The 27,419-nt window shown below is 48.3% G+C and overlaps 3 protein-coding genes across 3 annotated transcripts; all 3 read right to left on the reverse strand.

Moving 5' to 3' along the window:
* Positions 1–12,481: 12,481 nt before the first annotated feature.
* Positions 12,482–15,710, reverse strand: HMGN2 (high mobility group nucleosomal binding domain 2). Its single transcript, XM_080357419.1, has 6 exons — positions 14,974–15,710; positions 14,216–14,260; positions 13,857–13,886; positions 13,481–13,531; positions 13,069–13,164; positions 12,482–12,647 (listed from the first exon to the last, which is right to left on the reverse strand). The coding sequence occupies exons 1-6, from the start codon at positions 14,986–14,988 to the stop codon at positions 12,612–12,614; spliced, it is 273 nt and encodes a 90-aa protein (XP_080213545.1). The 5' UTR covers positions 14,989–15,710; the 3' UTR covers positions 12,482–12,611.
* A 175-nt stretch (positions 15,711–15,885) lies between these two features.
* LOC308048429 (histone-lysine N-methyltransferase SETMAR-like) lies at positions 15,886–18,361 on the reverse strand (the record flags this gene model as incomplete). The annotated part of the gene is made up of 4 exons (XM_080357582.1): positions 18,220–18,361; positions 17,639–17,689; positions 17,227–17,322; positions 15,886–16,884 (listed from the first exon to the last, which is right to left on the reverse strand). Exons 1-4 carry the CDS (start codon positions 18,232–18,234, stop codon positions 15,886–15,888), a joined length of 1,161 nt encoding a protein of 386 aa, XP_080213708.1. The 5' UTR covers positions 18,235–18,361.
* A 1,485-nt stretch (positions 18,362–19,846) lies between these two features.
* Positions 19,847–26,565, reverse strand: DHDDS (dehydrodolichyl diphosphate synthase subunit). The gene is made up of 9 exons (XM_080357416.1): positions 26,536–26,565; positions 25,447–25,533; positions 24,655–24,771; positions 24,180–24,322; positions 23,427–23,543; positions 23,189–23,290; positions 22,117–22,231; positions 21,095–21,202; positions 19,847–20,086 (listed from the first exon to the last, which is right to left on the reverse strand). The coding sequence occupies exons 2-9, from the start codon at positions 25,507–25,509 to the stop codon at positions 19,850–19,852; spliced, it is 1,002 nt and encodes a 333-aa protein (XP_080213542.1). The 5' UTR covers positions 25,510–25,533; positions 26,536–26,565; the 3' UTR covers positions 19,847–19,849.
* Between the last annotated feature and the right edge of the window lie 854 nt (positions 26,566–27,419).

The raw sequence follows: 27,419 nt of genomic DNA on the forward strand, positions 1-27,419 counted from the left end.
ATCCCCTGGCGGGTCTGTGGACACGCAGAAAGTCCTTCATATTTCACAGCAGCAAGACAGGCAGGCTGACCGCAAACTTGACAAAAGACAGAAATTATGAAGCTTTATGGAGCAATGACTTCTTGAGGCTGGAAGAAAAAGACATGGGTACCACTGCACCTAAGTAAAACCACCAAATTATCCTGCCCACTTTAATAAACCAGCAAATTAAAGATATTTGGGAGACAACAAAACTTGTGCATGATTATTCCCTGCATTTTTGCAGCTACTTTTGTTAAAGGCTAGGATTTTTGCTGAAGTAGTTCTACACTATCCTCAAAATTATACTAACATCCCCAAAAAAGCCTAAGAAATCCCACAAGTCAGCAGCAGTGTGGGTGAGACAAGCTAAGGTCTCTCAATCCCCAGCTCCAGGACTCAAAGAAAAGCCATTTATCTGCTGATAGAAGCTGTTATCAGACTGACCTTCCCTCGATTCCTGCACCAGATAATGCTGAATTGTAGTTGATTAACAGAACGTGAAACCTGCTGCACGAGATGGCTGGTAAGTCCAGGGCAGGACGTGCAGGAAAGAGAAAGGAGGTGGTGGTTTATTTCCCAAAGAACAGCTATAAAAAACAGGGTACAAAAAGTGTTCATTGAGCACCAGAACTCGCTGTTTGGGTGAGTGTCATGGCTAAACACAGTGATTAAAACACACATTCGGAGGCAGTTGCAGGCTGCTGCTATGGGGAGCAGGCTCCAGATCGGCCGGACGGCCCTTCTGTCGTGTTACATTTGCTGGAAGCTCAAAACGCTGCAGTTTGAGTTTGGTTTTAAAAACATCAAAACCTCCTCAAAGACCATCGTAGATACTTTTGCCTCTGCAGCTGCCTGGCTTTTGGTGCGTAACGTTTTCCTTTTCAGGGGGGCTGACAACACCCATTAAGCCAGTTATCTGCACTTCCCAAGAGGATGTATCAAAACTGGTCTTTATCCACATTACCCGATCCAATTCTTCTCCTTGTTGTTCCAAAAGCTGCCCAAGCGATTCTCCACCAAACCACACAGCAACCCAGCGCTCCCACGGCTCACCGTATCCGTTCTTCTTTCCCAAAGCCAGGGAGCATCTCTCACTAACTGGCTGCTTCATGCTAGGCTGCTTTTACTCATATAAGGAAATGCAAAGAGCTCGCAGGCACGAGAACTCGCAAGGCTGAGTCCCAAACGTCTGCTACAATTTAGACTCGTGTAATCTGCTTTGTGTTTACGCTAAGAGAGTGGTTTAATTAGAGCTCGCAGCAACCCTCTTTGTATTTTTAAGATTGACTAATCAGTTCCGTAGTTCATTGTTATCCCCGCTGTACTAATAGGGAAACTGAGTCATGTTTTCAATAGGTTGTCAGGGTCAAACTTGAACTCCACGTCCTGTCTCCTAATCCCCAGCTCTCAATTCACAACCTCATTTCCTTGCCTCTTCTGCTTTGTTTTTCCACTCTGAAGGAACAGATGATAGATCACCTTGTTTTGAGCCCAGGGACGCATTTTTCCTTAGCGTGGTACAAACATCACATTGAAGATATAAAACAGGGGCCCTGGAAATGAGAAACTTTGGCTGCGTTTAACAGCAGAACTGCATTTTGCTTTTCTGACGGATTTCTTGCCGTTCCTGAGCACCGTGTGCGAGTGCAGCTGCCTCAGGTGCCAGCGTTTCCCCAGGCAGGCCCATGCGGCGGTGGGAACGCAGCAAGCGCAGGGCAGCGGGATGCAGAGCTCCCCGGTGAGCGCAGCTCCGCTCCCCCGCGAGGGCTTCGCGCAGACCGAAGGCTTCTGGGCAGAACAAACACCTTCAACCTCAGCCTTCCTGCAAAGGTGAGCACTGCGCTACCTTGCTCAGCCCACTTGCATTTCTGAAGGTGTCTAGCACAGCTGAAACTGCTTTCTTTTGCACGATATATTGCATTTTGCCTGCTGGTTCTGCAAACTGCCAGCTTGCCAAGCCTACCCTGCTTCTATGTGGTATTACATAGACCATGCTGTTCCTCCACGGAGCAGATCTTCTGAAACATCTCCCAGGGAAGCCCTGGCTGGAGCACACGCGGCTGAAGCCAAGGAAGAGTTTTGCTAGCAGAACTGATTAAGCTGTTGGCTTAATTTGTGAATTTTGCACCTATCTCTCAGGAGCATTGAACCACAGCCAAGAGGTGCCTCGAGGAGGGGGACCCGTCGGGGCAAGATGTGTCCAGGGAAGGCAGGGGAGGTGATGGGGAATGAGCTGCGAGGCAGCGAGGCCATATCTGCTGGTTGTCATGGATACGATCGCTGCCGGTCTCCTGTATCAGTTACCTTCCCTTTCCTGGATGCAAATCAGCGAGTGGTGGTCCACTCCTGTTCCTATGCAGGACACAACCCTTGACAGCCAAACAAAAGGAGAAAATCATCTCTTTCAAACCGAGACATCTCCTCTTACTATCACCCAAGGAGAGAGCAGGAGGTGACTTGCTTTATTGGTATTTGAACTATGCGAGTCTGATAATGCTCTGTCCAATTGCATTTGGTTCTGGCCTAACCTTTGGCTGTTTCCTCGACCTCGGAGGAGCTGTTTTCACAGCCCGTCCAGCCTTTGCTCTCGCTCAGCCCTTTGGATCCATGACAAGCTGCCGCAGTCCCGGACTCTGCACACACTTGCTGCTGCCTTAGCACACACACCCGGGCAGAACTCTGCAGGCTCCACTGGCTTCAGCTCCCTGTTCCAAAGGAAAGAAAAAAGAGGTGAAATGTGCCTCAAACTACACCTAAAAAAGGCTTTTACAAAACCCCGTATAAAATACAAGCAATTGCTTTATTTTTTTTTTAATTATTTTTTGTTTTTAAAGCAGCTTCACAGCCCAGGAGGTGATTTATTTAGTGTAAGTTATCTGGCAAATTTTGGTTTTCATTAGTGTACAGATACGTTTGTGCTTAATTTCATTGTAGCTCTATGCAAGGGCGCGATAACGTGAAAGAGAAAACTATTAGAAACTGTAAACAGAAGTGAAACTGCCAGGCCTGTTTCCACCGTCCCCTGGCCAAGGAGAAAGCTGAGTAAACAACAGGGTGAAGTACAGTGGGTTTTTATGTTTCTTTTAGGTTTAAGAACTTGTAAACAAGTGATGGGGCTTTTAAGTGGATACAAACAGATGCGCTGAGTTTTGTGCTACTTACAGAGCACACAGGTCGCAGTTTCTCCAGACAGGGTAGGGGAAAACAAACCCACATTTGAACAGAAACCCAGCTCTGGCGAGAGGAAAATGTCATTCCAGTGATCGCAGCCTCAAGCCTACATCATGCAACTGAACAAGTCCCGTCCTGCTTAATAGAGGGCACACACACAAATACCTGTTCCTAATTACCCTGTTCCACAGTTTGGGATGCCACCATTCCAAAAAAACCCAACCAAATCACAACAACATTTCAAGATTGGAAGCCCAAAGACCCCCGTATAATCTCCTTTCCTTAGAGGATAAAATAAAATGTATTTCTGATGTGTTCAAGATTGATATATTCATGACTTGCAGTGTTTTACATCTCAGTCCTCTTACAAAACAGAGTCCGTCGCATACACCCAGCCTGGAAAAGCTACATCCCAAAATAACCAGAGAAATAAACTTCCAAAATCTAAGAAGTTATCCTGACTGGGAATATTTTGGCCCAATGACCAATTGTATTACATAAGAAGATGTAACACAAGCAAGATTTTCTAGAGAGGCGTGGGAAAGAGGTGTCATCATCATTCAGGGAAAAAGAAGCAAGTCTGCAGCTTTTCTTCTAACAACACTTGCTTTTTGTATTTTAGACACAGCGCAGCAGCTCAGATGTGACTCAGCCGCTTGCATGGTCGGGCAGGAGATCCATCTACACGGCGCTCAATGGTTTCCTTGTTGGGCAGCAAACAAAAGGCACAACAGGTTCAGTGATGTCAGAAATTCAATTACCTGGCAAAACAAAAATCTATCTGTCCCTCATCAGCATTGCAAAACCCCCAGATTCTGGAGTTAGCAAAGCTCTCGGATGTTTCGCAGCGTTGCACATCTCTCAGCACACAGTGAAATGGTGCAGAAATACAAGGTTGGTGCTTTGCTGCTTGGTTATTTCAGAATAGTCCCTCTTTGCCTCCCCAGGGACAGGATCAATACCTGACAGCAAAAAGAATTTGCTAACGCTGAGGGAACTTTTTGTTTCGGCTTTGTAAATTGATCTTTTCCTCCTCTCACCTTCACGATGAGTTAAGGAAGGAGCTTGGAGCTGCTCTTGAGACATTCCTCTTTCCAAATGAGCCACTTGTGGTTTATTTTAGAGATGGAAGGGCTGTCCAGCTGGGCATTTTCTGTCTGTCTCTGAGGAGAGGCTTGGTGCATTGCTTGGTGAGTTTACGTAGAGTACTTACACCTCTGCTGATCTGTAACTAGAAAAATCCTCCTTCAGAATGATTCTCTAGTGACTATACAGGCATTCAAAGTTCAGCCCAAAGGGTTTTCTGTTAGCAGGCGACAAATCCACCCGTCCGATTCTTGTGTGCTGCTCAGAAAATCTGAGTTATTTGCCTCCCAGTGTAAGATGGGGACTGTGTCTGAGATGCAAAAAATCTGCAGAAGCCGAGGGTGGGTGGCAATGCTGGAAGAATCCCTCTTGCGAGGAAAGCCCAGTATTGCACACAGACTTACATAAGGCAACCGTGCATGAGAACCGCTGCTGGGTTCGCTGCATGGAAGCGCAAAGAAGCCATGGTTCTGTCATCGCCTACATCTGGTTGTGTAATGAGCTACCTGCTCAGACACCGCTGCTTCATACCGGGCAGGAACCCAACACCTGTGATTTCGAAAAATAAGTCCTTGCGCTTCTCACCACTCCGGTGCACAAAGGCAGTGAATGCACCGACCCTGTGCGGAGCACACGGCAAGTGAGAAGGACCTTGGGATGACATTGGGGTGTTTTATCTTAAACAATCCATTTACTCATGTGTGAGGCAGGCACTGTGCAGAAATGACCTCGCTGCAGTCCAGCCATGTGGCTGCAGGGCTGCCAGCCCCATCACAGAATCATGGAATAGTTTGGGTTGTAGGGACCTCCCCAGTCCCCCAGTGCCCCCCCTGCCATGACAGGGACATCTTCACCAGCTCAGGGTGCTCAGAGCCCCGTCCAGCCTGGCCTGGGATGTCTCAGGGATGGTTCATCCACCACCTCTCTGGCCAACCTGGGCCAGGCTCTCACCACCCTCAGGGCAACAATTCCTTCCTCATGTCCAGCCTGAATCTCCCTCCTTTAGTTTAAATATCACTGAGTAATCACTGTAGGTTTGTTATCTAGGAACTAGCAGGGCATGGTGACAGGGCCTATTTAATGCAGACAAGTGATTCAAATCTACGTCATATTTTTCAGTACCGTGTACACTCAGATGTCCCTGAAACATTTGGTTTCAATGTTTGCTATGTTTTCATGCCACAGCATTTATATTTGCCGGTGACTGCAAATCTCTGCTTTTTCCGTTTAATTCTAGGTGATATTTTCTCCACTTCATCCAATAAATGCATAAATCCCCACCCCAAGCAGGTCCTGAGAACTAAAGGGATGAATTTGACTTACCAGGAGCTCATCTTTCCGTTTTGCATCCACTTCAAGGAAGTATCACGAGGGTGTCAAGTGCCCCACATGCAATCTCGGCAACTCTGGGAAGCAGCCGCTTCCTTTCCAGCTTTACACGCGGCTCCTTGGTAAAGGCAAACACGGAAAGCATGTGTTAGAAGGAAATAACCCAATGACTGAGGCATTTCATAACATAAAAGGTGAAGGAAAAGCAGATTTCTTGCAACTGATGGCATTGCTTCAGCTCAATACACATTATAAATTGTCATTTAACAAATGCAATGCTGGTCAAAGCTGCCGGCCGATGAACTGAGCACAGAGTTTTACAGCATCAGAAAAATCACACTGATGAGTATCGTGAGTTAGCACAAGCATTAAATTCCATTTCCTATATTTATCTTGTAGAGAAAAAGCACATGTACTCAAAATACTGCCATACAAAAGCAAGAGGAGACAGGACTGAAAGGGCAGGAAGCTTTTTAATAACGCATCATTTCTTTGAACGACACAATTTATTCTGTAATCTCAAGCTGAAGATTCAGCAAGTCTGATGCTATAATTTGTACCAACAAGCCTAAAAGTGACCAGGCTTATATGATACCTATTTAAACATGGATTTAAGATACAGTATCCCTTCCTCAGTTGAGAACAGATGAGATGGATAACAGCAGCTCTAGTTTAGGCTTAAATTTTCAGGGCATGTGCTACAGCAGCTGCGATAACTGCCCGAGGAAGAAAAGGAATGGTCTGGTGATTCTTAAAATAGAATTTGGGAAGCTTAAGTTCCAAGGCTCGCTATAGCACAGATAGGTTCCTGTGAGACGTCAGCTACGCCTGTAAATTGATAATGAATTGGGCACTCTGGATTTCAAGCAAAAACATAACAAAAAATGGAAAGTGCTTGTATACTGTGATTCTATGGATACAATAGAGGCTTAGAGGGACTCACACCGCTCAGGCGACTGTTTGTCTATCACTGATCTCCCAAAGGCGGCAGAAGAGCACGGAGGTTGCTGGAGGAGTGATTCTCCCGCTTTCTGAAAGCAAATAACACACGTGTGATTGTGATAAACCAGGCTCCAGCCTCCCCAGTTTGTTACCAGGCAGCTTGTGCTGCCTTCGGGCCTCGCCTGCCATTTTTTGGCTTCCAAGCACCGATTCTGTGTTTTCTGGTACCACCGTGTGGCGAAGGGAAGGAACAGGTTGTTAATTAAGGAGGTGGTTAATGAGGTGACCACCACACAAACCCCCGAGTCTGCTGGGCTGTGGAAAGGACGTACCATGAAGTTTTCCAATCCAACCTCCTCCTGGCAACCTCAATCAGATCTAGCTTACTTTTGAAACCTGGGGTATTTTTATTTTTCAGTGACAAATTAATTCAGTATCAATGGAATTTTCCTTCCTTCATTGCAGGGCTTGCCAACACGGAAGCTAATTTGATTTATGGTACAGTAGGGAAACACAGGCATCTCGAACCAGGCTGCCGTCCAAGCAAACCTGTTCTCCAAATACCCACAACATAGTAACAATCTCTGGTTTTATCTCCAGTAAGAAGGAAATAACGAGAAAAACTAATTTAATTGCCCAAGTTTACAATCAGTCCCCCCAACATATGTACATTCAGTTCTCATACTGAGATAACGTTTATTTCCATCACAATAAGCACAGAGATATCATTTTATTAGACTGAAGGCACACAAAATTTGCTGTCTGGGCAATGCTAAAATAGTAATCTAGTGTAATTGGATTAATAGCAATCTAATAGTAATTTCTCTCTGGCAACCAACAAGCTTGAGAGCAGGGGAAAGCTGTTGCGCAGAGGGAAATGTGTTAAAAATGTGCGTTAATTCAGTAAGAGAAAATGAAATCCACAATCAAATCTGCTCAGAAGGGGAAACCTGGCAAGTTTGGGGTTACATATCTGGTAGCAAAACATAAAGTCTGCCAGTACCTGCAGGTGCTTTGGGAGGTGGAGGGACAGGATGTGACCAGGTCAGCTGCAGCCACTGCGGGTCCATTCCTTCCAGCACCTTAGTACTGTCTCCAGAGCAGTTTTACGTCCCTTGTTTGGAGGATTCGATGCATTTTAATAGATCTCACATTTAGGAAGTTTTCCCTGATGTTTTCTGTTGCTGTTTCTTCTGCCACACCACAGATCTCCTGGCACCTTAAGAATTTCCTTTGCAAGAGATGGTTAAAAACCAAACAGACTGTCAACATAATTTTGTGAAAGGCTCAGCATTTCAAAAAATCAGAAGTCTTCATAACACCAACGTATTAAAGCTCTTTATTAGTCACTGTCTCCTCATTAGCTCCAATCAAACTTTTCTCAGTCAGCTCCCCCTGTGCCATCTCCTTCCCATCCAATGAGGACAGGCTGATGTTGTAAATTGTGAGTTTAACTATAGCTCCATTTCGTCTCTACAACTGCAGGATATGGACCCATTCCTCAGAAATTATAGTCAGCAATATTAGTCCCTGGGTATGGTATTACCATATCTGGGATGATTTAGGGACAATGAAACCCCTGTGACATCAAGGGAGGTGATTCTTCCAACACTAATGATCCTGCAACTCAATATTCTGTGTGAAATTGAGCCCGTTTTCCTTCCTCGATGCTCCTCATACCCGCCGTTGGCAGGGCTCGCCTGACGGAGGACGAGATTGTCACTTCTTCCAAATATAATTGAGCTCTGTGCATGCAAGATGGAAACTGCTGCAGGAGAGAATCATCCTGCAACTCAAAACTGTTAATCCAAGGGCACCGCCTTAGGAGGAGCAGGGACAGGAGCTTCTTGCTCCTGGGGAGCGCTTGTTCTGCTTTTTTAGGCCCAACAATCCACATTCACTTGAAAATAAAACCAAGGTGGAGGTGAAGGTGGTTCTGTAGGACTATGGTAAGTGACCCACTGGCCTGTAACCGGCTCACATTAACTTCTACTCACGTTTAATTGTCACTTAGTGTTGTTAATACATTGATTTGGGGAGTCCAGAGACTCTGCTCTATCATTTCTCAGTAATCTAAATGTTCTTAAGACCCCAGCAAAAAATGTGCAGTATTAGGAAAGCAGGGATCCTCCGCAGGCTCTGCTGGAAGGCTGCCAAAGCTTTCAGCGCCTTCAAACTCCACCATTCTTCGCAATCTTACCTATTAAGAGGCAAATAAATGATAACAGCAGTTTGGGTCTATTTCCCAGACGATTTATGCTGAAATTAATCAACTGAAAAACAACTTAGTGGCATAGCCACTCATTTTACATGGATTTAAACCATGCTTGTAGACAAGTACTTTGTCAACGCCTGGGAAGATCACTGAACCTGCTCATCTGTCTTTCTACGGTCAGTGGTGACTTTCTGGATCCTGGATGCAGCTGCTCCCCTTTGCGTACAAGCAACTGCAGCTCTGAGCAAGATTCTCCCTGCACACAAAATCTGGCTCCTTGTACATCATCTCTTGTGCAAGATTTTCTGTAAAAGGATGGATAAAAGGAAGGTGGGAAAGGTACCAGACAGCAGAACAATAAAAATGATAATGTAAATTGACAGGGAATACTCAGAACTGGGGTAATTAGCAAAAAGACAAAAAGCTTTGGTGTCTTATTCTAAGTACAGGACACATCAATGTGTAACAGCCCAGCTCTCACAGGAACCACCAAAATCAAGTGATGAGGCTGTTTGAACATTATCCAGCTGCCTCCAAAACTGTCATTGCCGGTCCTTAAGATACCAATATTTGAGAAATACTGAAGAACAGCACACAAAAAAACCCACATAAATTTATAGATAGGACACTTGAGCAAAGCCCAGGAATGCAACCGAGCTCTGACAGCAGTTCGTTCCTGCACCTGATACTTTATTTTTACCTAAACTTAGTGCAACCCACGGCCTTTCCTAATTACCAGCTGCAAGTAGGAACTGTTTCTTCCCAGTTTTAGCACTCAAATCCTCAGCCTGATTTCAAATGGGATGCTTTCAGTCTTTTAAATGGGAAGATAATTGCACATGACTGCACAGCCCCGGTGCCCTTCCACGGGAGCTCATCGGGTCGCTTTTCACGTTAGCGTTGTTTCCACCAGGCTCTGGTAGTCTCCAGTTTTTGTGAGCTCCAACAAACAGGACAAAACACATGCTAATGCAAAGACCACCTGCCAGGCCAGCTTTTTAAATGCACCCGGCAGCATAAATCACATCCCAGACGATACACAGAGACAGTTTTCCATGCAAAATGATTACCATTTAACAGAAAAACTTATTTCTAGCTTAAGGCGTTCTGGCAGCTGGAGATGCAGATTTGTGGCTGTTCTAACCACTAAACATACACGGATTGCAGCAGAGGGTTGCTTGCTCTTTTAGCTTCTAATTTACAGAACTAATTAGTTGGATTTACTGTCTTTAGCATCCCTTCTCTCTATTTGCTTAAGGAGGGATAGATGAGCCCTGCATGTCAAGTCAAGCCCAACAGGCCAATAACTCCAGCACACGGACACGTCCACTGGGAAACACCTCGGATGGAGCAAGAGCTTCAAATCTTGCGGCAGCGAATACGTGTGGCACATCACGCAAAGAAACCGGGTTAAAACTTCTCTACAGCAACTTTTCCATATGCAGAGGGGATGCTCTGATCAGCAAATAGATTCCAGACCAGGATAAAGGAAAATATAGGAATTTTGTAGCAAAAAATTAAAACTTCAATACTTTCCATGGTACGAGCATGAAGTAACACATGGCAAAGACACTGAGGCAGTGGATGCAGAATATGAGATAAAGCGTTTGGAAGTTCACGGGTGAGCAGGAGACAGCACAGGAGCTACAGGGAAACTTGTGCGGAAGATACTCCATAAACCAGTAATTTTCCTGCCTAGCTGGAGAAAAATGTCCTGTACAGTAACATTCTGCTTAGACTTCAAGGTATTGAAAAGATTAATAATTAAGCAGCAAGTTCTTTGACAAAAAAGAAACCCTGCAATTACACCTGATTAGCAGTACTTTATGGAACAATTAGAGGATGAAGGGACCTTCCAAGCAGAGATGTTCGCAGGGAACACCAGTGCGTTCCAGCAGCCACCTGACTCCTTTGGAACCATTTTTTGGAGCAGCTTTGCCCCAAGATCTCAACCCCACACACCATGTCCCAGGGCTCCCCACAAGCTGCATCTCTTGGAGAACATCCTGGACAGGCACCAACCTCCCCTCTGTTCCCACCTTGAAGCACCAAGTTAAAATTGTCACTATTCTTGTTGGTCATTTCTAAGCTACTTCTGGGTGGGGTATATAGATTATTTGCTGTTTGCTAGGGCAAATTTAAGACATACCAGCCATGATAATGCAATATAGGTCCAGCTGTTCTAGAATGTACTTCTCTCTTTCTAGACAGAGAAAACTTCTTGATGTCAAACTCTGCCCTGCTCGTTTTCATCGGATTCTCTCTGAAAACAGCACAGGTTGAAACAGGTCACAGAACTTAATCGAGAACAGACACTCAAGTCCCAGGAAAGGCCAAGCAGGGGCATAAAATATTCAGTCTGAGAAAAGTTACTCTAGGAGATATTCACACATGAGGTTTTTGGTTTGGCTCTGTCTCTAGTGTAAGTACTGACTAGAAATATGGTGCATTTTCACTCAAATCTTGTGTCCTGCTTAGTCACCGCCACAGCAAAGTCTGTATTTCATTAGCACAAGCAAGAATATTCAAGTTAAAGCACATAATCAGTTTTTGGGAGCTAGTTCTGGTTTCACCACCAAGAAAAGCTTACTGAAATGTCTTTTCCTCCACAGGAACTTCAAGATTACCATATTCTTCCCCTTTTTGTATAGGACTTTTGAAACAGTAACAAAGATAATTTACTGCAGTAGATTCACTTCCACACTCCACTTTGGGCCTCCTAATAATTCAAGTTTCCAAACGTCCTGCAGCGATCTAACTTTCAGGTCAGGAAATGCCACTTTGCACTTGTGAATTGTCTGAATTAACTCTCCAAATTAAGAGGCTTAAAACCAAGCCTTGGCCATTAGGAAAACGTCGCCTAAATACAAACGCATACCTGCGTGCAGCAAGGGAGTTCTGCCATCAGCCACAGCAAAGGCGAAACAAAGGCAAGAGGAATTAGAAAGGCGTTAAGAACAGTCCAAGCCAAACCGTATCCAGCTTTATTAAAGGTACTTTTCATAAACAATCATGGTAATTTAGGCAGGACATGGGCTACAATCTGCAACATTTTACAACAACTGTCAAACTCCCCTCCCTTCATGGACTACCAAAACGTAAAAGTTGCTATAAAACCGAAGAATCTTCATTCCATACTCGTAAAGGGAAAAGTTTAGAGTGAGGGTGGACACTTTCACATTTAGCATGTTGTTTAACAACTCTTCACAAACCTACCCTAACTTTTAGAGGAACAAAAAAAATTAAAACGCAGGTTTTCTTAATCTGAAGATCCACAATATAAAAGTCGTACAGCTCCTTTTAGAGCCATTATATCCCAAATTGGACACCAGAAGTCCGGATCACCCGACAACGCATTTCGAGTGTTAAGTCCCAAAATGCCGTTTGTGGAGTATTTTGGAGTGACAGGCTCTACGCAAACAGCAAAGACGTGAAGGAAATACAGACACCGTTACAAACTGCGGGTTTGAAGTTGGCAATAGGCATCTTGGGAGCTTGGACGTTCACTCGTATGCACGTCACAGGACTGAACAGAGGTGCAGCGCAAGGGAATCCCTTCCTCCTCTACTCAGGAAGAGCCCTTCTTCCAAAAACTGGGGGACCAGGAAAAACTTCTCTTATTAAAATTTAGGCTCCAAGAAATAGACTAAGTGACATTTGTCCCCACTGCCCCCTCCCTCCCTTCCCCCCAACCCCGAAAACACAACAACGAAGCGGTCTGTGTGCTAACAACATAGCTTAAAAAAAAGTAAACCAAAATTCTGCATTGTTATAAAACTTGATAAAAAATAGTATTTCAAACTGTACAGTCACCAGAAGTACACAGTTATCAAAAATTCACACGTTTTTACTTGGCTTCACCAGCACCTTCGGCTTTCTGTGCCTAAAAGAAAAAGAGGAACCAGTCAATACACACCACGGACTTGCAACAAGCAACTGATAACTAATTTCTCTAATTAGCAATGCTCTGAACAGAAGAAACCTTGTCTGGGCTGCAGCACCCTAATTTTTAACAAATCTAACATTTGAAGCACCATAAAAAGCAACTTGAAGTTGCTTCATTGTGTGCAAACTTTCTGTATTTTCAGAACAAGGTGAAACAACAACTTTCATGTGGCAACTTCAACTGGCAAAGAGACACTTTAACTCTTCAACTACCTGTTGATGTGTTGGTGTCATCAGCAACAGGTTGAAATAATCAAGCAATAATCCCTCTTTATTGGCACAAGTCTAAACCTGTTTAGGCTTGATATGGATAAAATATATTGCTGGCATAACAGAAGGTGCCGGAGCCGCTGCTGTACCTGGTCTGTTTTGGCATCTCCGTTCTCTGCAGGGTTGTTTCCCTCCTTGCCAGCATCAGCTTTCCCCTTCTTGCCCTTGGGCACCTTCTCGCTCTTCTGTCAATGCAAAACCACCATCACCGTTACAATTACCAACAGCCGCTCGTTAAGCCACAAGAATCCAAAAACTAGAATGGTAAGAACCAGCACTGGGCGTTGGCCCAAAAAGAACACAACATGCAAACGTTTGCATCCTTAAGAGACTGAGAAATCTTCACTTTGTTTTTTTTTAATGCAAGTTTTGTAAAATTCAGAAGTATTTGGTGCAACTTTGAAATTGAGCTGCATTGTCACTTCTATAAAGTTATTCAAAGTTTTACTGTAACAGTTCTTAGATTTACATCTCAACAACAGCGCTGACACAACACCTTACCTTTGGAGCTGCCTTTTTAGGTTTAGGCTCTGGCTTTGGAGGAGCGGGCTTCTGCAAGGGAGAAAGAAACCCTCTTGTTACTCAGATTGTTTTAGGAGAAACATACAACTTTTTAAACACACTCAACTCAAATATTTTCAAGTTCAGGAAAGCAAATCAAACCACTTGAAACTGAAGCACTTCAAATGGATTTGTCAATTATTCTACCACTCCCATAGCACCACACAATGGGGCAGCGCACTAAGCCAGCAACTTTCCTTCTGCTGAACGGCACGTCCCTGCAGAATACCCGCAGCTCTCACAGATATAGGACGTAATACTAAAGCCTAAAACTACTGAGTTTTGGGACATCTCTGCTCAACAAGAGAATACTCACAGCAGATAACCTCGCCGATCTCCGCTGGGGCTGTTTAAAGAGAAAAATGACTGAATTTAATGGAACATGAACTCTCAAAACCTCATAAAGTAACTCTTATTCCAACCTATAAATTCTCAGCGCTATTTTTTAAGTTTCTACTTCCCTTATTCTCTGTCCTCAAAAAACATAAGACTCATGTTAAAGTTAGTAACTAGACTTTTCATGGTTAAGGTTAAAAGACAGTTAATACTTCGAAAAGCCTGATTCAATTACAACCAATCATCCCCTTGTTCCGCAGTTATTTCGACAAAGTTAAATCTCACTGTCCAACATAAACACTTAATAATCCAACTTTCTGAAAATGCTGAACTCCTTACCTCATCCTTAACTTTGGCCTTGTCGCCCTTGGTATCTCCTTCAGCCTAGGACGGGAGACACAAGTTGTAGCGGCGACAAGTTGCACCGGCACCAGCCGTTATGTTTAACCCCCCCATGTGCAAAGGGAACGTTCTCCAGGCGCTCCCGGGGGTTAACCGGCCGCCCACACCTGCCCCTGGGCGGCCCGGAGGCCGCCGAGATTCGGGGAGGGGCCGGAGGCACCGGCGGGCCCAGCGCCCCCGCCAGCCGGGATCCCCGGCCCGGAAGCCCCACAGCGACCCAGCCCAGAGTGGGGCGGGCCGGTCCGTCCCGGGGCGGGGAGAGCGGGGGAGCCGCGCTGCCCCCTCAGGGCGGCCCCGCTCCCGCCCACGGCTGCCCCCGCGGGGCGGCGGTTTTGGCGGCAAAGCCGCCCGGGCGCCAGCAGAGCGGCCGCTTCCCGCCCTTTCCCTCCCCCGCCTCATCATCCCGTCCTCCCGCCAAAACCAACCGGATCGCACCGGCGCGCGCCCCTCCCCCACCGCGGCCGTTACCCCCCGCGCGCGAGGCCGGTAACGGTCCCCGCGCCGCCCCGCCCCCACCCCCGGGGAGGCCTCGCGCGGCTCCTCGCAGCCGTTACCGCCCCGAACGGGGGGGGGAGGTGAGCGCGTAGTCCCGCCCCCCCTCCCACAGGCGGTAGCGCGGGGGGGGGCGGCGGGGCCGTAGGGGCCTAGAGCGTGAGGGGCGCGATGAGGCGGCCCGGTCCCGCGGCGCCACGTACCTTTCTCTTCGGCATGGCTCCGTGCGGCCGCGTTGTGCGTGTGTGTGTGTGTGTGTGTGTGTGTGCGTGAGGGAGAGCGGCGCTCGGCGGGGCGGCGTGAGGGGGCGGAGGGAGCGGGCGGAGGGAGGGGGGCGCGGGGGCCGGGCGCGCTCGGTCGGCGAGAAGCGGGGAAAGGGGGTGAGGGAGGGAAGGAGGGAGCGGAGCGCGGCGCGGGCGGGCGGCAGGGCGGGCTCCGGGCGGGCTCCGCTGGCTGCCGACCCCACTAATTTCAATCGGGTGTTTATAAAGTTTTATATAGAGCCGGACGCGGCCCAACCGGTTCCAGCCGGATCCCCACCGCCCCGCCCGCCCATTGGCCCGCCGGAGTCACGTGGGGTGGGGCCAGGCGGGGAGGGGAGGAGGGAGGTGCTGAGGAGGCGGCGCGCGCGCAATTGGGCCTCGCGCCCCCGCCCCCCCCCCCCGCGCGCAGAGCCCCGCGGGCGGGAAAACCCGGGCGGGGGCGGGCAGGCAAAAAAAAGGGGGAAAAGGAAAAAAAAAGCGGAGGGCCCTGCTTGGGTGATGGGGAGCGCGGCCGCGGCCCCGGGGAAAGGCGGGAGCATCCCCCGTCCGCCTCCGCGGGAGCTGCGCGGGGAGCGGAGCTGTTCGTTCAGCACCAGCCGGGGCACCGGGATCCCCAAACCGTGCCCCCCCGGCTGCAGGGCCGCCCGGGGGCACCGCGGGGGCGGGAAACCCGCGTTCTCCTGAATAAAAAACTACGGGAGCTTGGGAGTTAGGCTGGTGCAAAAGTAATTGCGGTTTCGCACTGTGAATCTTAACTCATTACAACGCGGCTCAAATATATTAATCCAAATAGGAACACGCGTATATTAAACAAAATAGGAATACATATTTAATAACCATAGCACACCTTCACTAATCAAAATAGGAACCGTTACAATCAACACATTTTTGCCAGCGAGAAGTAAGTTCGTTTATTCCCGTAGCGTAAAAATCTGCGCTTTGGGATTCGACAAACTCCTGGAAAGCGTCTTCTGCATCCTGCGGGTTGCAGAGGCGCCTTCCCCGCAAGAAGGTGTCGAACTGCTTGAAGAAGTGGTAGTCGGTGGGCAAGAGGTCGGGCGAGCGTGGCGGGTGCGGCAAAACCTCGTAGCCCAGCTCGTGCAGCTTCCGAAGCGCCGGCTGCGCCACGTGCGGTCGCGCGTTGTCGTGGAGGAGAATCGGGCCCTTCCCGCTGCGCAGCGCCGGCCGCAGCTTTCGGTGCATCTCGTCGATCTGCTGAGCGTACTGCTCCGATGTGAGGGTTTCCGCGGCATTCAGAAAGCTGTGGTGGATCAGACCGGCCGCGCAGCACCAAACAGTCACCATGACCTTGTTTGCGTGTGAGTTGGACTCTGGGAAGCGCTCTGGAGGTTCTTCGTGCTCCAGCCACTGAGACGGTTGTTGCCGGTTGTCGTATAAAATCCACTTCTCATTGCATGTCACAATCCGATCGAGAAACGGCTCCTTGTTGTTGCGTAGAATGAGAGAAGCCGACACTTCGAAACGGCGATTTCTTTGATTTTCGGTCAGCTCGTGAGGCACCTGATCCTCAAGCTTTTCCACCTTTCCCATTTGCTTCAAACACCGAACCACCATAGAGTGGTCAACGTTGAGTTGTGCGGCAGCTCCTGGTGTGGTTGTCAGGGGGTCGGCGCTCAGCCGGCTGTTGTCGCATTCCGATGGTTGGCTGCCTCGCTCCTCATCTCCTTCACAAAACCTCCTGAACCACCACTGCACCGTGCGCTCGTCCGCGGTTCCTGCGCCAAACGCCGCGTTGACGCTGCGCGTTGTCTCCGCTGCCTTGTGACCCATTTTGAACTCGAAGAAGAAAATCGCTCGCATTTCTTTTTTGTCTAGCGTCACTTCCGCGGCCTAAAATAAATACAAACAGCGAGTTTTAAGCCAGTAGCAAAAAAGACATAAAGCAAGAAAAATGTATTAAAATGAGATATAACATAAGGGTGCTCCAATATCAAACCGTAAATTTCAATGATGCAAAAACCACAATCCCTTTTGCACCAACCTAATAAATTCAACTGGCAAAGAGACACTTTAACTCTTCAACTACCTGTTGATGTGTTGGTGTCATCAGCAACAGGTTGAAATAATCAAGCAATAATCCCTCTTTATTGGCACAAGTCTAAACCTGTTTAGGCTTGATATGGATAAAATCATTTGCTGGCGTAACAGAAGGTGCCGGAGCCGCTGCTGTACCTGGTCTGTTTTGGCATCTCCGTTCTCTGCAGGGTTGTTTCCCTCCTTGCCAGCATCGGCTTTCCCCTTCTTGCCCTTGGGCACCTTCTCGCTCTTCTGTCAATGCAAAACCACCATCACCGTTACAATTACCAACAGCCGCTCGTTAAGCCACAAGAATCCAAAAACTAGAATGGTAAGAACTAGCACTGGGCGTTGGCCCAAAAAGAACACAACACACCAACGTTTGCATCCTTGAGAGACTGAGAAATCTTCACTTTGTTTTTTTTTAATGCAAGTTTTGTAAAATTCAGAAGTATTTGGTGCAACTTCATAGAAGTGACAATGCAGCTCAATTTCAAAGTTATTCAAAGTTTTACTGTAACAGTTCTTAGATTTACATCTCAACAACAGCGCTGACACAACACCTTACCTTTGGAGCTGCCTTTTTAGGTTTAGTCTCTGGCTTTGGAGGAGCGGGCTTCTGCAAGGGAGAAAGAAACCCTCCTGTTACATTATTTAAAAAAAAAAACATACAATTTTTAAACAAATAACTCCACCCAAATATTTTTACGTTTTAGGACAGGAATTCAAAACAGTTCAGAGCTGAAGCGCTTCAAGTGGATTTGTCAATTATTGTAGAAGTATTTATAAGCACCACCCACCCCTGGGCGGGCCGGAGGCCGCCGAGATTCGGGGAGGGGCGGGAGGCACCGGCGGTTTTGGCGCCACCGGCGGCTCCGCCAGCCGGGAGCCCCGGGCCGGGAGCCCCAGAGCGGGGCGGGCCCGCCCAACCGGGGCGGGGGGAGCGGGGGGGCCGCGCTGCCCCCTCAGTGCGGCCCCGTTCCCGCGCTGTCCCCGCGGGGCGGCGGTTTTGGCGCCACCAGCGCGGCCGCTTTTTCCCGCCACAACGGGCCGGATCGGACCAGGACGGGACGCGAGGGGGGAGGATGACGGCGGGACGGGCCCAACGGCGTGAGAGGCGCGGGGGGGTTCGGCCGCAGCCCCACGTACCTTTCTCTTGGGCATCGCTCCGTCGGGGCGGCGGGAGGGACGCGGGGAGCGGAGCGCGGCCCGCACTCCCCACCCCGTTAATTTCAATTCGGTGTTTATTCATAATAAAGTTTTATATCGAGCCCGACGCGGCCCAACCGGTTCCAGCCGGATCCCCGCCCGCCCATTGGCCCGCCGGGGTCACGTGGGGTGAGGCCGAGCGGATAAGGCTGGATGAATATTTTTATTCGGGATTTGATAATGTCTTTATCCTCTTTATAATATCATTGAAAACGCTGAGTTTTCAGCAAGTACAAAGTCCTTTACATCTGCATTTTCTAGTTTTCACCTGGAGGGAAAAAGGAGGATTTAAAAAAACAGCAACAGCTGGTGCTGCTGCACCTGCATTGGAAACAAAAATCAACACGTTTTATCTTATTTCGACCACGGGGACGGAAAACATAAGAAATTAGAAGACGGAAACAATCTTGGAAATTTAGTCCACCTCCCTGCCGACGGAAAACAGAACAAACCCTCCCCAGCTGCTCCAGCCACTCCCAGTGCAGTCATGTCAACAGCCCCATTTTGGCCGGGATCACACTGGCTGTGGTTGGGATCACACTGGCTGTGGTTGGGATCACATCGGCTGTGGCCGGGATCACACCGGTTGTGGTTGGGATCACACCGGCTGTGGCCGGGATCACACCGGTTGTGGTTGGGATCACACCGCCTGTGGCCGGGATCACACCGGTTTTGGCCACTGCACTCCCGACCCAAGCCCACCCTCATTCCCCGCAAGCAGGACATGAAGCCACAGCTCCAGAGAGTCCTTGGAGGGATTTGGCATGTTGCACCCATCACCTGGGTTTAACTAATTTCTTTTTAAGCCACGAATTCCCAACCAATACTTTTCCTTGCTGGCTCAGAGCCTCTTTCCTAAGCAGAGTTTGTGCCAACATCTTCAGCATTTGGGTTTTCCCCACATACAGCGCTCAGAAGGGATCACAGGGCCTGGTGAAACTTTTGAGTTATGTTTTCTTGACATCAAGGCTGGCAACACCTTGTTTTAGCTCTTTGGAAGCCAAGAGCAGATACGCCACATCAGGCGAAGTGGGGAAAAGCCAAGATGCTGCCACAAAGCAGGGCAGTGGGGAATATCTCTGCCATTGCTCAGCACGGGGGTCCCTTTCTCACCAGGAATAATCCTCTCCCTCTGGAAAGGGAGAATCCCGTACAGGACAGCAGAGGAAACCTCAACAGGAGATTTGCTGCTGCAAAGCCCTGGGAAGAATTCAAGTCCAGACTGATTTAACAGGACAGAATCATTTGCCTGGGGCAGTTCACAAGGAGTCAAACAAAACTGCAGGCTCATTTTAGGTCACTTCTTGTCGCAGCCAGGTACCGAGCACCGGAGATACGGCAGAGTGTGTGTGTTCTCCATCGTCGGGGCAGGAAGGTGAGACAGATGGACGGCATTTCCTCCCTCAGCAGCATTCACAGAACTAGAAAGGTTCACAGTACCCTCAGACAGGGCCAGTGGGGACGTGAAGTCCTAGAGCAGCCCAGCACCACACCAAGCGAACCCCTCTGGGCAGCAGCCGTTCCCTCTCACACGGCTAAAAGTCGTCTTCCCAAGACCCCAGCACCTGTGTCACGCGGACACCGGACACAATCTCTCAAAGAAGTCCGCTCTCTTGTGCTCTAGTGCTTGTAGGAAGCCCTGGATTCTCTCTTCCCGCATGGCGGTGCATTTCTGCAACAGTGTCCGTCGGCGCCGAGAGTCTCCGTGGGACGCAAACCCTTCCTGCTGCAGCTTCTTTGTCACGTAATCCTGATCCCTTTCCATCTCTTGTCGCCTTCTTTCCTCCATGTAGGAGTCTCTCGCCTTCTAGAGTGAAAAGCGGTAGAGCGTTAGCACTTTATCAGGCCTTTTAGCTCATCTGCAGAACAGGTTATGGAAGAAATAGCCTCTGCTTGGCCATCAATCTGCAGGTTAAATGAAGGGTGGCTCTGTGTGCGCCTCCTCCACTTTTTGAGGCATCCTGCTTGATTGGTTATAAAAAAATACAGGGATATCCTACAAGACCTTTTCCCCAAGATACAAGTCTGCTGACAGCATTAACTTCGAGTTCAAATAGACAAAGGTCGTGACAGATTGTGGAAAACTCCTCAGCTACCAGAATCAGAGCAGCGTATGAGAGGACTTTCAAACCAGGGATGTGCACACAAGTGTCAACGCAGAATCCTTGATCCTGTTCACATGGCAGCTGAAAGGTTTTAGGGGATCCAGAACACTGATTTATGGGGTCATTCTTTGAGCTGATGATCAGGTATCAAGCTAATCAGCTCCAGTAAATAAGCAAGAGTGGGCTCAGCATTCCCAAATGCCTGTGATCTAATAACTCACTGGCTTGAGGCATAGCAGGATGGGCAGGAGAAAGTTAAAGGCAGTAGCTACCCTGCCTATCCTTCAAGTATCTGAAATATTTTTGCCAAACATCTCTCCTGGATTTCTTCTCATTGCACATATCCTGGCCTGCAGCCTCCACCAGCAAAACCACAATTCCATGCGAGAATATTAAGCTTTCATTTTTCTAAAGAGTAAAACCGGTCACAGTGAGATAACCTGACACACACACGCTTAGGGAGTGCCGGCCTTTCAAACAAGCAAGAAGAAATCCTTATTCTAATGAGAGCCTGGCCACCTGCTATGATGCTGTAACAACCCACATGTGCGCAGGAAAAGCAACACATCTGACATCAGCTGCGACTGCAACCAGATCTTACCTCACCGCAGTCAATAAACAATTGCTGCTCCCACTTTGCGCTCCCTCACTCCATCGCCAGCACACGGCTGTGCAGGAACACGCTGCCTCGAGTTTTCCATTTCCCTTACCTGCAAAGCGCTGTAGTTCATCTGGAAGCGAAGGATGGCCTCACACAGGTTCCAGAAGGAATATTCTGGCCACAAGACCGACTGAAACACCAGGCAGGAATGGGATGTCTGCAAAAACAACATCACCAACTATTTAATCACCTAGCGAGATGTCATCAAGATACAGCTCTATTGGTGAAACTCTGCCAGTTGTCCAACAAAGATTTTACCTAGGCTGTGTTATCAGATTCTACTTAAAATTAAAGAAATACTAGCCAGGAAAGTTTGAAATTGCACTATGTAGAGTCTCTTTAATTAGTTTTTAATGCTGGGACACTAGTCATCCATTCCTGCAGGACACCAGCAGAATTCTTTCTAACACTATGTTGATCTTCACAGCGGTATTTTTAACAGCTTAAGCATCACAGATGTATAGTAAAACTAAAATAGCAACACTGGACTACCAAGGGCTGAGGTAAGGGAGTAACAGATGAACTGAGGATCAGGACGTGACATTTAAGCCATTCATCAAATGACATCTCATGATATTCCTTGCTGCCCACTCGTGGCATTTAAAGTGCTTAATGAATCTAAAAGTTGTGGTGAAGATATCCTAGAGCTGAAAGATGCAAGATTCCAACTTAAAAGCTATTTTTGCCATCAAGTCCCTCAAAGTTTCAAATCAGCATGTTCCTATGACCATTACTATAAAATCGAACGTTTAAAAGGATGCTGAGTGACTCAAAGTTATAACAATATAGACAACCTTAGCGTCAATTCTATACACAAAACATCATAAGGACATTTCTTGTGAAGTGTTTTCAGGATGATGCAATTTCAGACTTTTGCTGCGAGGTATTTTAGGCAATCGCAGAACAAGAAACAGGTTCCTCAGAGGTGCCCCAGCACTGAGTCCACCCAAGAAGTTACCCAACCCCTGGCAGAGAGAGCTGAAGAGCCCTCGTGTTGGCTCATGCCTGCAGTCAGTAGAACACCCTCTGATGTGAAGATGGAATATTTCAAGGAGAAAACAAAGAGTTTACCTGCCAGAGCAAGAAATCACTCAACCGAACCTCTCCAGAGGTTCGAATCAGGAGGTCTGGGTCAGGGGAGTTGTTGGTGTACAGACACTTATCGAGCAACGATTCAGACACATCACTAAGAAAGACAAATCATAGAATCATTTTGGTTGGAAGAGATCCTCAAGATCATCAAGTCCAACCATAACCCAACCCTGGTACTAATCCACGTCTCTAAGAATTTGATCTATACTCAACCCAACCCTCCAGGGATGGTGACTCCAGCACTGCCCTGGGCAGCCTGTTCCAATGCCCCACAACCCTTTCTGGGAAGAATTTTTTCCTAATATCCAATCTGAACCTTCCTCGGTGCAACTTGAGGCCATTTCTTCTCATCCTCTCACTTGTTACTTGAGAGAAGAGACCAACACCCTCTCGCTACAACCTCCTTTCAGCAATATCCAGGTCAATGTTTGCAGCTTATTAAGATCACTTTCCTGAGCCAACAGAGGTGGCACAACTACATCAGAATTACGGAGGGGTTTTTTATAAACACGAGACTGCAGATTAAAACTGAGCGGTGGAGCTGTACCACAACCAGTCACCAACTTGCTTCTGCTGGACCCTGCTCCACAGGCTATTTCAAATGCTCTGTCAGCCCCCACTCTTTGAAACATAATCCAGTGGTGGAACTGGACTGTGAGGACTTCCATCTGGAGCAGAGCGCGAACTGCTCCATCTCTTCCAGGGTGGAGGAACAGTTCGCTATTCATGATTCATCTGTTGTTTGACCTCAGAGCTAAAACTGCCAGCCAAGCAGCCAATTGTTGTGGCTTAAAATCTGCCTTCACATTTAAACTAACTTGAGACACAGACCTCACTTCTCTTCTGTCTTGGTTGTGTATCTATCACTACGGCAACCAAAATAATAAAAAGTAAACATTGCATGGTAACTTTAAGTCATTTGTTCCAGTCGTACTGGTTTAATGAGGTCTATTTAAAAGCCACTTGGCTTCTGAGTGGTTTTTAATGAGGCACAGGACGGAAGACAGGCGGTTTTCATTTGTGAAACCTCCCACGGCACGACAAGAGTTACCTGGGTTCGAGCAGCCCCTGTTCCACTCCCCACGCCATCTCCCTCACAGCGCTGCTGATCTCGTGTCTCGATGTGTACGCAAAGCAGACATTCAGAAAGCATCTGAAAAGAGGAGAAAGATGTGAAAGACTAACCTAAGGGAAGTCCAGCAGATGACAGTTATACACCTGCCAAGTCTCAGCCTTCAGGTAGAAGAGGAAGACGTGAGGTATGAGCTGCTTTAAACTGCGTTACTTACTTGTTGTAGTTCCTAGTTGCCAGCACAGCTTGGGCCATCAGCTCCTGAATATCCAAGGGCAGAAGCAGCAGGTCCCCAAGGACACGGATACACACGCCGTGCTTCTTCAGACTCTCCCTGCGCCAAATAACGAGAGTGAGGACCACAGAACACAGAGTGGTCTCTGCTGCACAAGTGCCAGCTTTGCCTTGTGTAACATCCACCAAAAAGCAGAACCAGGCATGCAGCAGGTATAGCGTGTGCAAAACTGAGAGCTACAAAAAGGCAAAATGACCAAATGTTTTTTAGGCATTGAAAGCTGGCTTAGATTTGATCATCCCAAACCATTCCTTAAAGGGAAAAAGATCATTCCTCATAGAAGTTCCTGAGGTACAGACATCACCAAAGGACTAGGAAACAATCACAGATACTTCATGAAAACAAGGCACCTAGCACTCTGGTTCTAAGAGGGAATTTCTGATTGTGCTGTGCTCATCTGAAAACTGGAGTATTCCCACTGTTTGGATGGGATTGTTCCACCATAAGCCACAGGACACAGACACCAATCTGGTGTGCGAGGGGACTGTGCGTGGCCAGGAGCTGCACATCCCGCCCAGGCAGGCAGAGCCCCTGGACACACATCTCCAGCTGGAGGGGGAGATCAGCTTCCTTCATCTAATCCATTTTCACAACTCGTAACATCCCTGTAACACCTTTTAATCAAGTTTAGCTTTAGTTCCACCCTGCGGGATACAGACATGAAAGGATTCTTACTGTTCTTCCAGTAGGCGGCTGAATTTCTGTCTTGCCAGATCCATTAGTCCATCCACCTCCTCCTTGGAACGTTTAAAGTTCTCAGTACTAAAGGCATAAACAGTGACCTCCCGAATGCCCAGATTTAAGCACCACCTTAGTGTCTGCAAGACAAAACATAATGGAAAACCCAAGTCAGATAAGCAGACAATCAGGTCTGCAAGACCCAGTTTCTCCACAGCTAAAACCTTCCCCTCGTTTCCCACTACACTAAGACTGGATCAAACGAAACAACCATTAAGAGCTGACAATGAAATGCACTTGATTAGGATTTCAGATTCATTTTAAAGAATGGGAGAAAAATACCACCACCTAAAGATGAGAATCTGTAACAAATACGGGACTAATTCAGCCAAGGAAAGCACTTCTTGGAGATAACAGTATAAATTATATAACACCTTACACACAACGTAAATGCAGCAAACACCCTTCCCACCTGCGCCAGCTTCTCAAAGCCTTGCGAATGTCCCTGCTGTCTCTCCACGTGGCACTTTTGGGCATAACGGCGATTGCCATCCATGATGAAGGCAACATGCTTGGGCATCGGACCTGCCTAGAAAATAAAGAGAAACACATGAGAAAAGCAAGCGAACAACCACGCTGGCGCCCCGCACCGCCGAGAGGTCGGTCTGGCTGCTCTCGGCAGCACCGCTTATTTGTGAGCGTCTCCCCGCTTCGAGTTTAATGCTGCTGTAAATTTAAGTATTTTTTATTTCAGAGTTCAAGGCATTTTCACAGACACAACTTACGAGAAAACAAAACAAGTCATGAGGCTTTTGCTCACTTAAGAGTATTCCTTTCCGCTGATCTCACTGGGTCTATGTAGAGAAGGAGAACATCAGCAGCCTCCAGACTCTGCGGGGCAAGGACAGAGTTTTCCTGGAACTGGTGAGTTATTATTCTACTCACTCAACTCAGTTTCGTTTCTTAGATGCATAATCCAACCACCTTGCTTCTCGCCCTCCTTCATCAGCAAGGGCACAAAACATGGAAGCCTGGGAGTGTAAGCTCAGTATTGACAAGTGCTCCAGCCCTGCTCATTTGCAAGGCTAAGCTTAAGTAATTTTCCATCCCCGAATGCTGTTTAGGGACGTACATCCAGTGCCAGCGTTAATATGTACTCCTGCTAGTGACACCACCTTTCTAGAGCAGACACACAGATAATTCCACTCTGAAGCCCAATGAACCTGCCAGTTCTTTACCACAGGTAACAAAATTAATCCCTTACCTTAATGATGTTGGCACAAAATCTCTCTATGATGGTCAGCTCGCCTTCTCTGATCCACGACATGTTTTACCAAGAGCTCCTTTGCTTCTTTAATGGGAAGACGAAAACAAGGGGGTTAGAGGTACAGAAGGTTCTGTCTGAGCCCCAAGCAATGCTACAAATCATCACCTTGGAAAAAATAAGCCTTGACTAGCTGCTTTGGAGCCCTTTTTATAATCCGCACAAGTACTTTGGTAAGCAGACAATGGGGGAGCTCAGAAATGAGCTCTGGAAGTTTCCAGCTATACGTTGCCAGAGAGGATTCTGGACGAGCTGATAGCAAGATAAAACATAACTGCATCTTCCAGCCAAACCAGCTGAGGATCCGCACAGAGCCACAATTTCGGCCACGCCAGGTGAGTCACAAGGCGGTGACAGCACGAATCGTCCTTCTGTGCTTTTGTGTGGGAGCTCAAATGCCACCATCTATACCACCAACTACCCCCCATCATTGTCACCACCGATACTTTTCCTTCACAAGCTGAGAACTTCAGCCTCCGGACATGTAAAAATATTTGGGTTTACCATATTATCCGCACTTCATATATTAATATCTGGTTTGAGGTAACACAATACAAGAGCTTGCTAAACTTCCACATTAATTTTAAGTTCTCTCCGGCAGAGACGTGGGCAAAGCAGCTGTGAAGAGAGAGCTGTGGGGGCACCAGCCCAGCCCCAGCCCCAGGACCCACCCGGGGACTGAAGGAGGTTCAGATTACACTGGCTGCGGTGATTCTCTGTATGGGTCTGCTCTGCCTCTGCCCTCAGGAATGGACGTGCACCCTCAGACACACAAAACATTAAGGCAAGAACTGCCGAACCCCGGGCCGCCCCGCCGGTGAGGAGAGGCCGCCGGGTCCCCCGCTCACGGGGCAGCGCTCGGGCCCCCCGGCTCCGTGAGGGGACGGCAGCGGCGGCCGAGGGGAGACCCAGAGAAAGGAGCGACCACACACGCAGAGGGGGTCCCGCTCCTCCGCCCGCCCTGCGGTGACCGGCGGCCCCGCTCCCCGCTCCCCCTGCTACCCCCATTACCCTCGTTATCCCCGTTACCTCGCCTGGCGGCGCCGCCTCAGCCTCCACCGGACAGTGACGATTCCTTCCGCTTACGTCACCCGCCCGCGCCGGAGCGGGAGTTGCGCGCAGGCGCTGACGCACGGGGCGGGGCAGGGCGGGGCTTGTGCGCATGCGCGCTGTGAGGCGGGAGGGCCGTGGCGCTTATAGAGTCGTGTTAAAATGATCGGTTTTGGTTGGAAAACATCGTTAACATCATCAAGTCCAACGGCTCCCCACCCCTGTCCCTGCCCCGTGTCCTGAGAACCTCATGTCCGTCTGTCCAGCCCTCCAGGGCTGGTGACTCCAGCACTGCCCTGGGCAGCCTGTTCAATGCCCCACAGCCCTTTGGGGAAGAAATTGTTCCTAAATCCAACCTCAACCTCCTCTGGCGCAACTTGAGGCCATTTCCTCTGCTCCTGGCGCTTGTTCCTGGGGAGCAGAGCCCGACCCCCCTGGCTCCAAGCTCCTTTCGGGCAGTTCAGAGATCAGAAGGTCTCCCCTCAGCTCCTGTTCTCCAGCTGAACCCTCAGGTCCCTCAGTCTCCATCACACTTGTGCTCCAGCCCCTCACCAGCTCTGTTCCCTTCCCTCAACTCACTCGGGATGGTGGAGCCGGGGAGGTCATGGGGATCTGTGGGGTGCAGTGAGGTGCCACAGGCTGGTAGTGAGGTCAGGGTGGTTTTGGGGCTAATAGCACGGCTGGGCTGGTTATCGGGTACCCCAGTTCCCAGCACTCCCCCCACCTGCCCATTTGGGGTCTGGGCTTCTCAGTCCCAGGGGAGAATAAAAACCAGAGCAACCACACACAGGACATCACCAGCAGCCATTGCCAATGGTCTTTATTTTTTTTTTGTTTTTCCAGAAAAGAAAATAAAAGCAAAC

Source organism: Nesoenas mayeri (assembly GCF_963082525.1).
Source record: "Nesoenas mayeri genome assembly, chromosome: 21".
Taxonomy (NCBI): Eukaryota; Metazoa; Chordata; class Aves; order Columbiformes; family Columbidae; genus Nesoenas; species Nesoenas mayeri.

Coding starts and splice junctions, on each gene's coding strand:
- HMGN2 (XM_080357419.1), bottom strand. Junction 13,532..13,856: donor GATCGGCGAGGTTATCTGCT/GTGAGTATTCTC, acceptor TCTCCCTTGCAG/AAGCCCGCTCCTCCAAAGCC. Junction 13,165..13,480: donor CTAAAAAGGCAGCTCCAAAG/GTAAGGTGTTGT, acceptor TTGCATTGACAG/AAGAGCGAGAAGGTGCCCAA.
- DHDDS (XM_080357416.1), bottom strand. CDS start 25,509: ATGTCGTGGATCAGAGAAGGCGAGCTGACCATCATAGAGAGATTTTGT. Junction 22,232..23,188: donor CAGGGGCTGCTCGAACCCAG/GTAACTCTTGTC, acceptor TGTCTTTCTTAG/TGATGTGTCTGAATCGTTGC. Junction 21,203..22,116: donor GTGATTTCTTGCTCTGGCAG/GTAAACTCTTTG, acceptor TTGTTTTTGCAG/ACATCCCATTCCTGCCTGGT.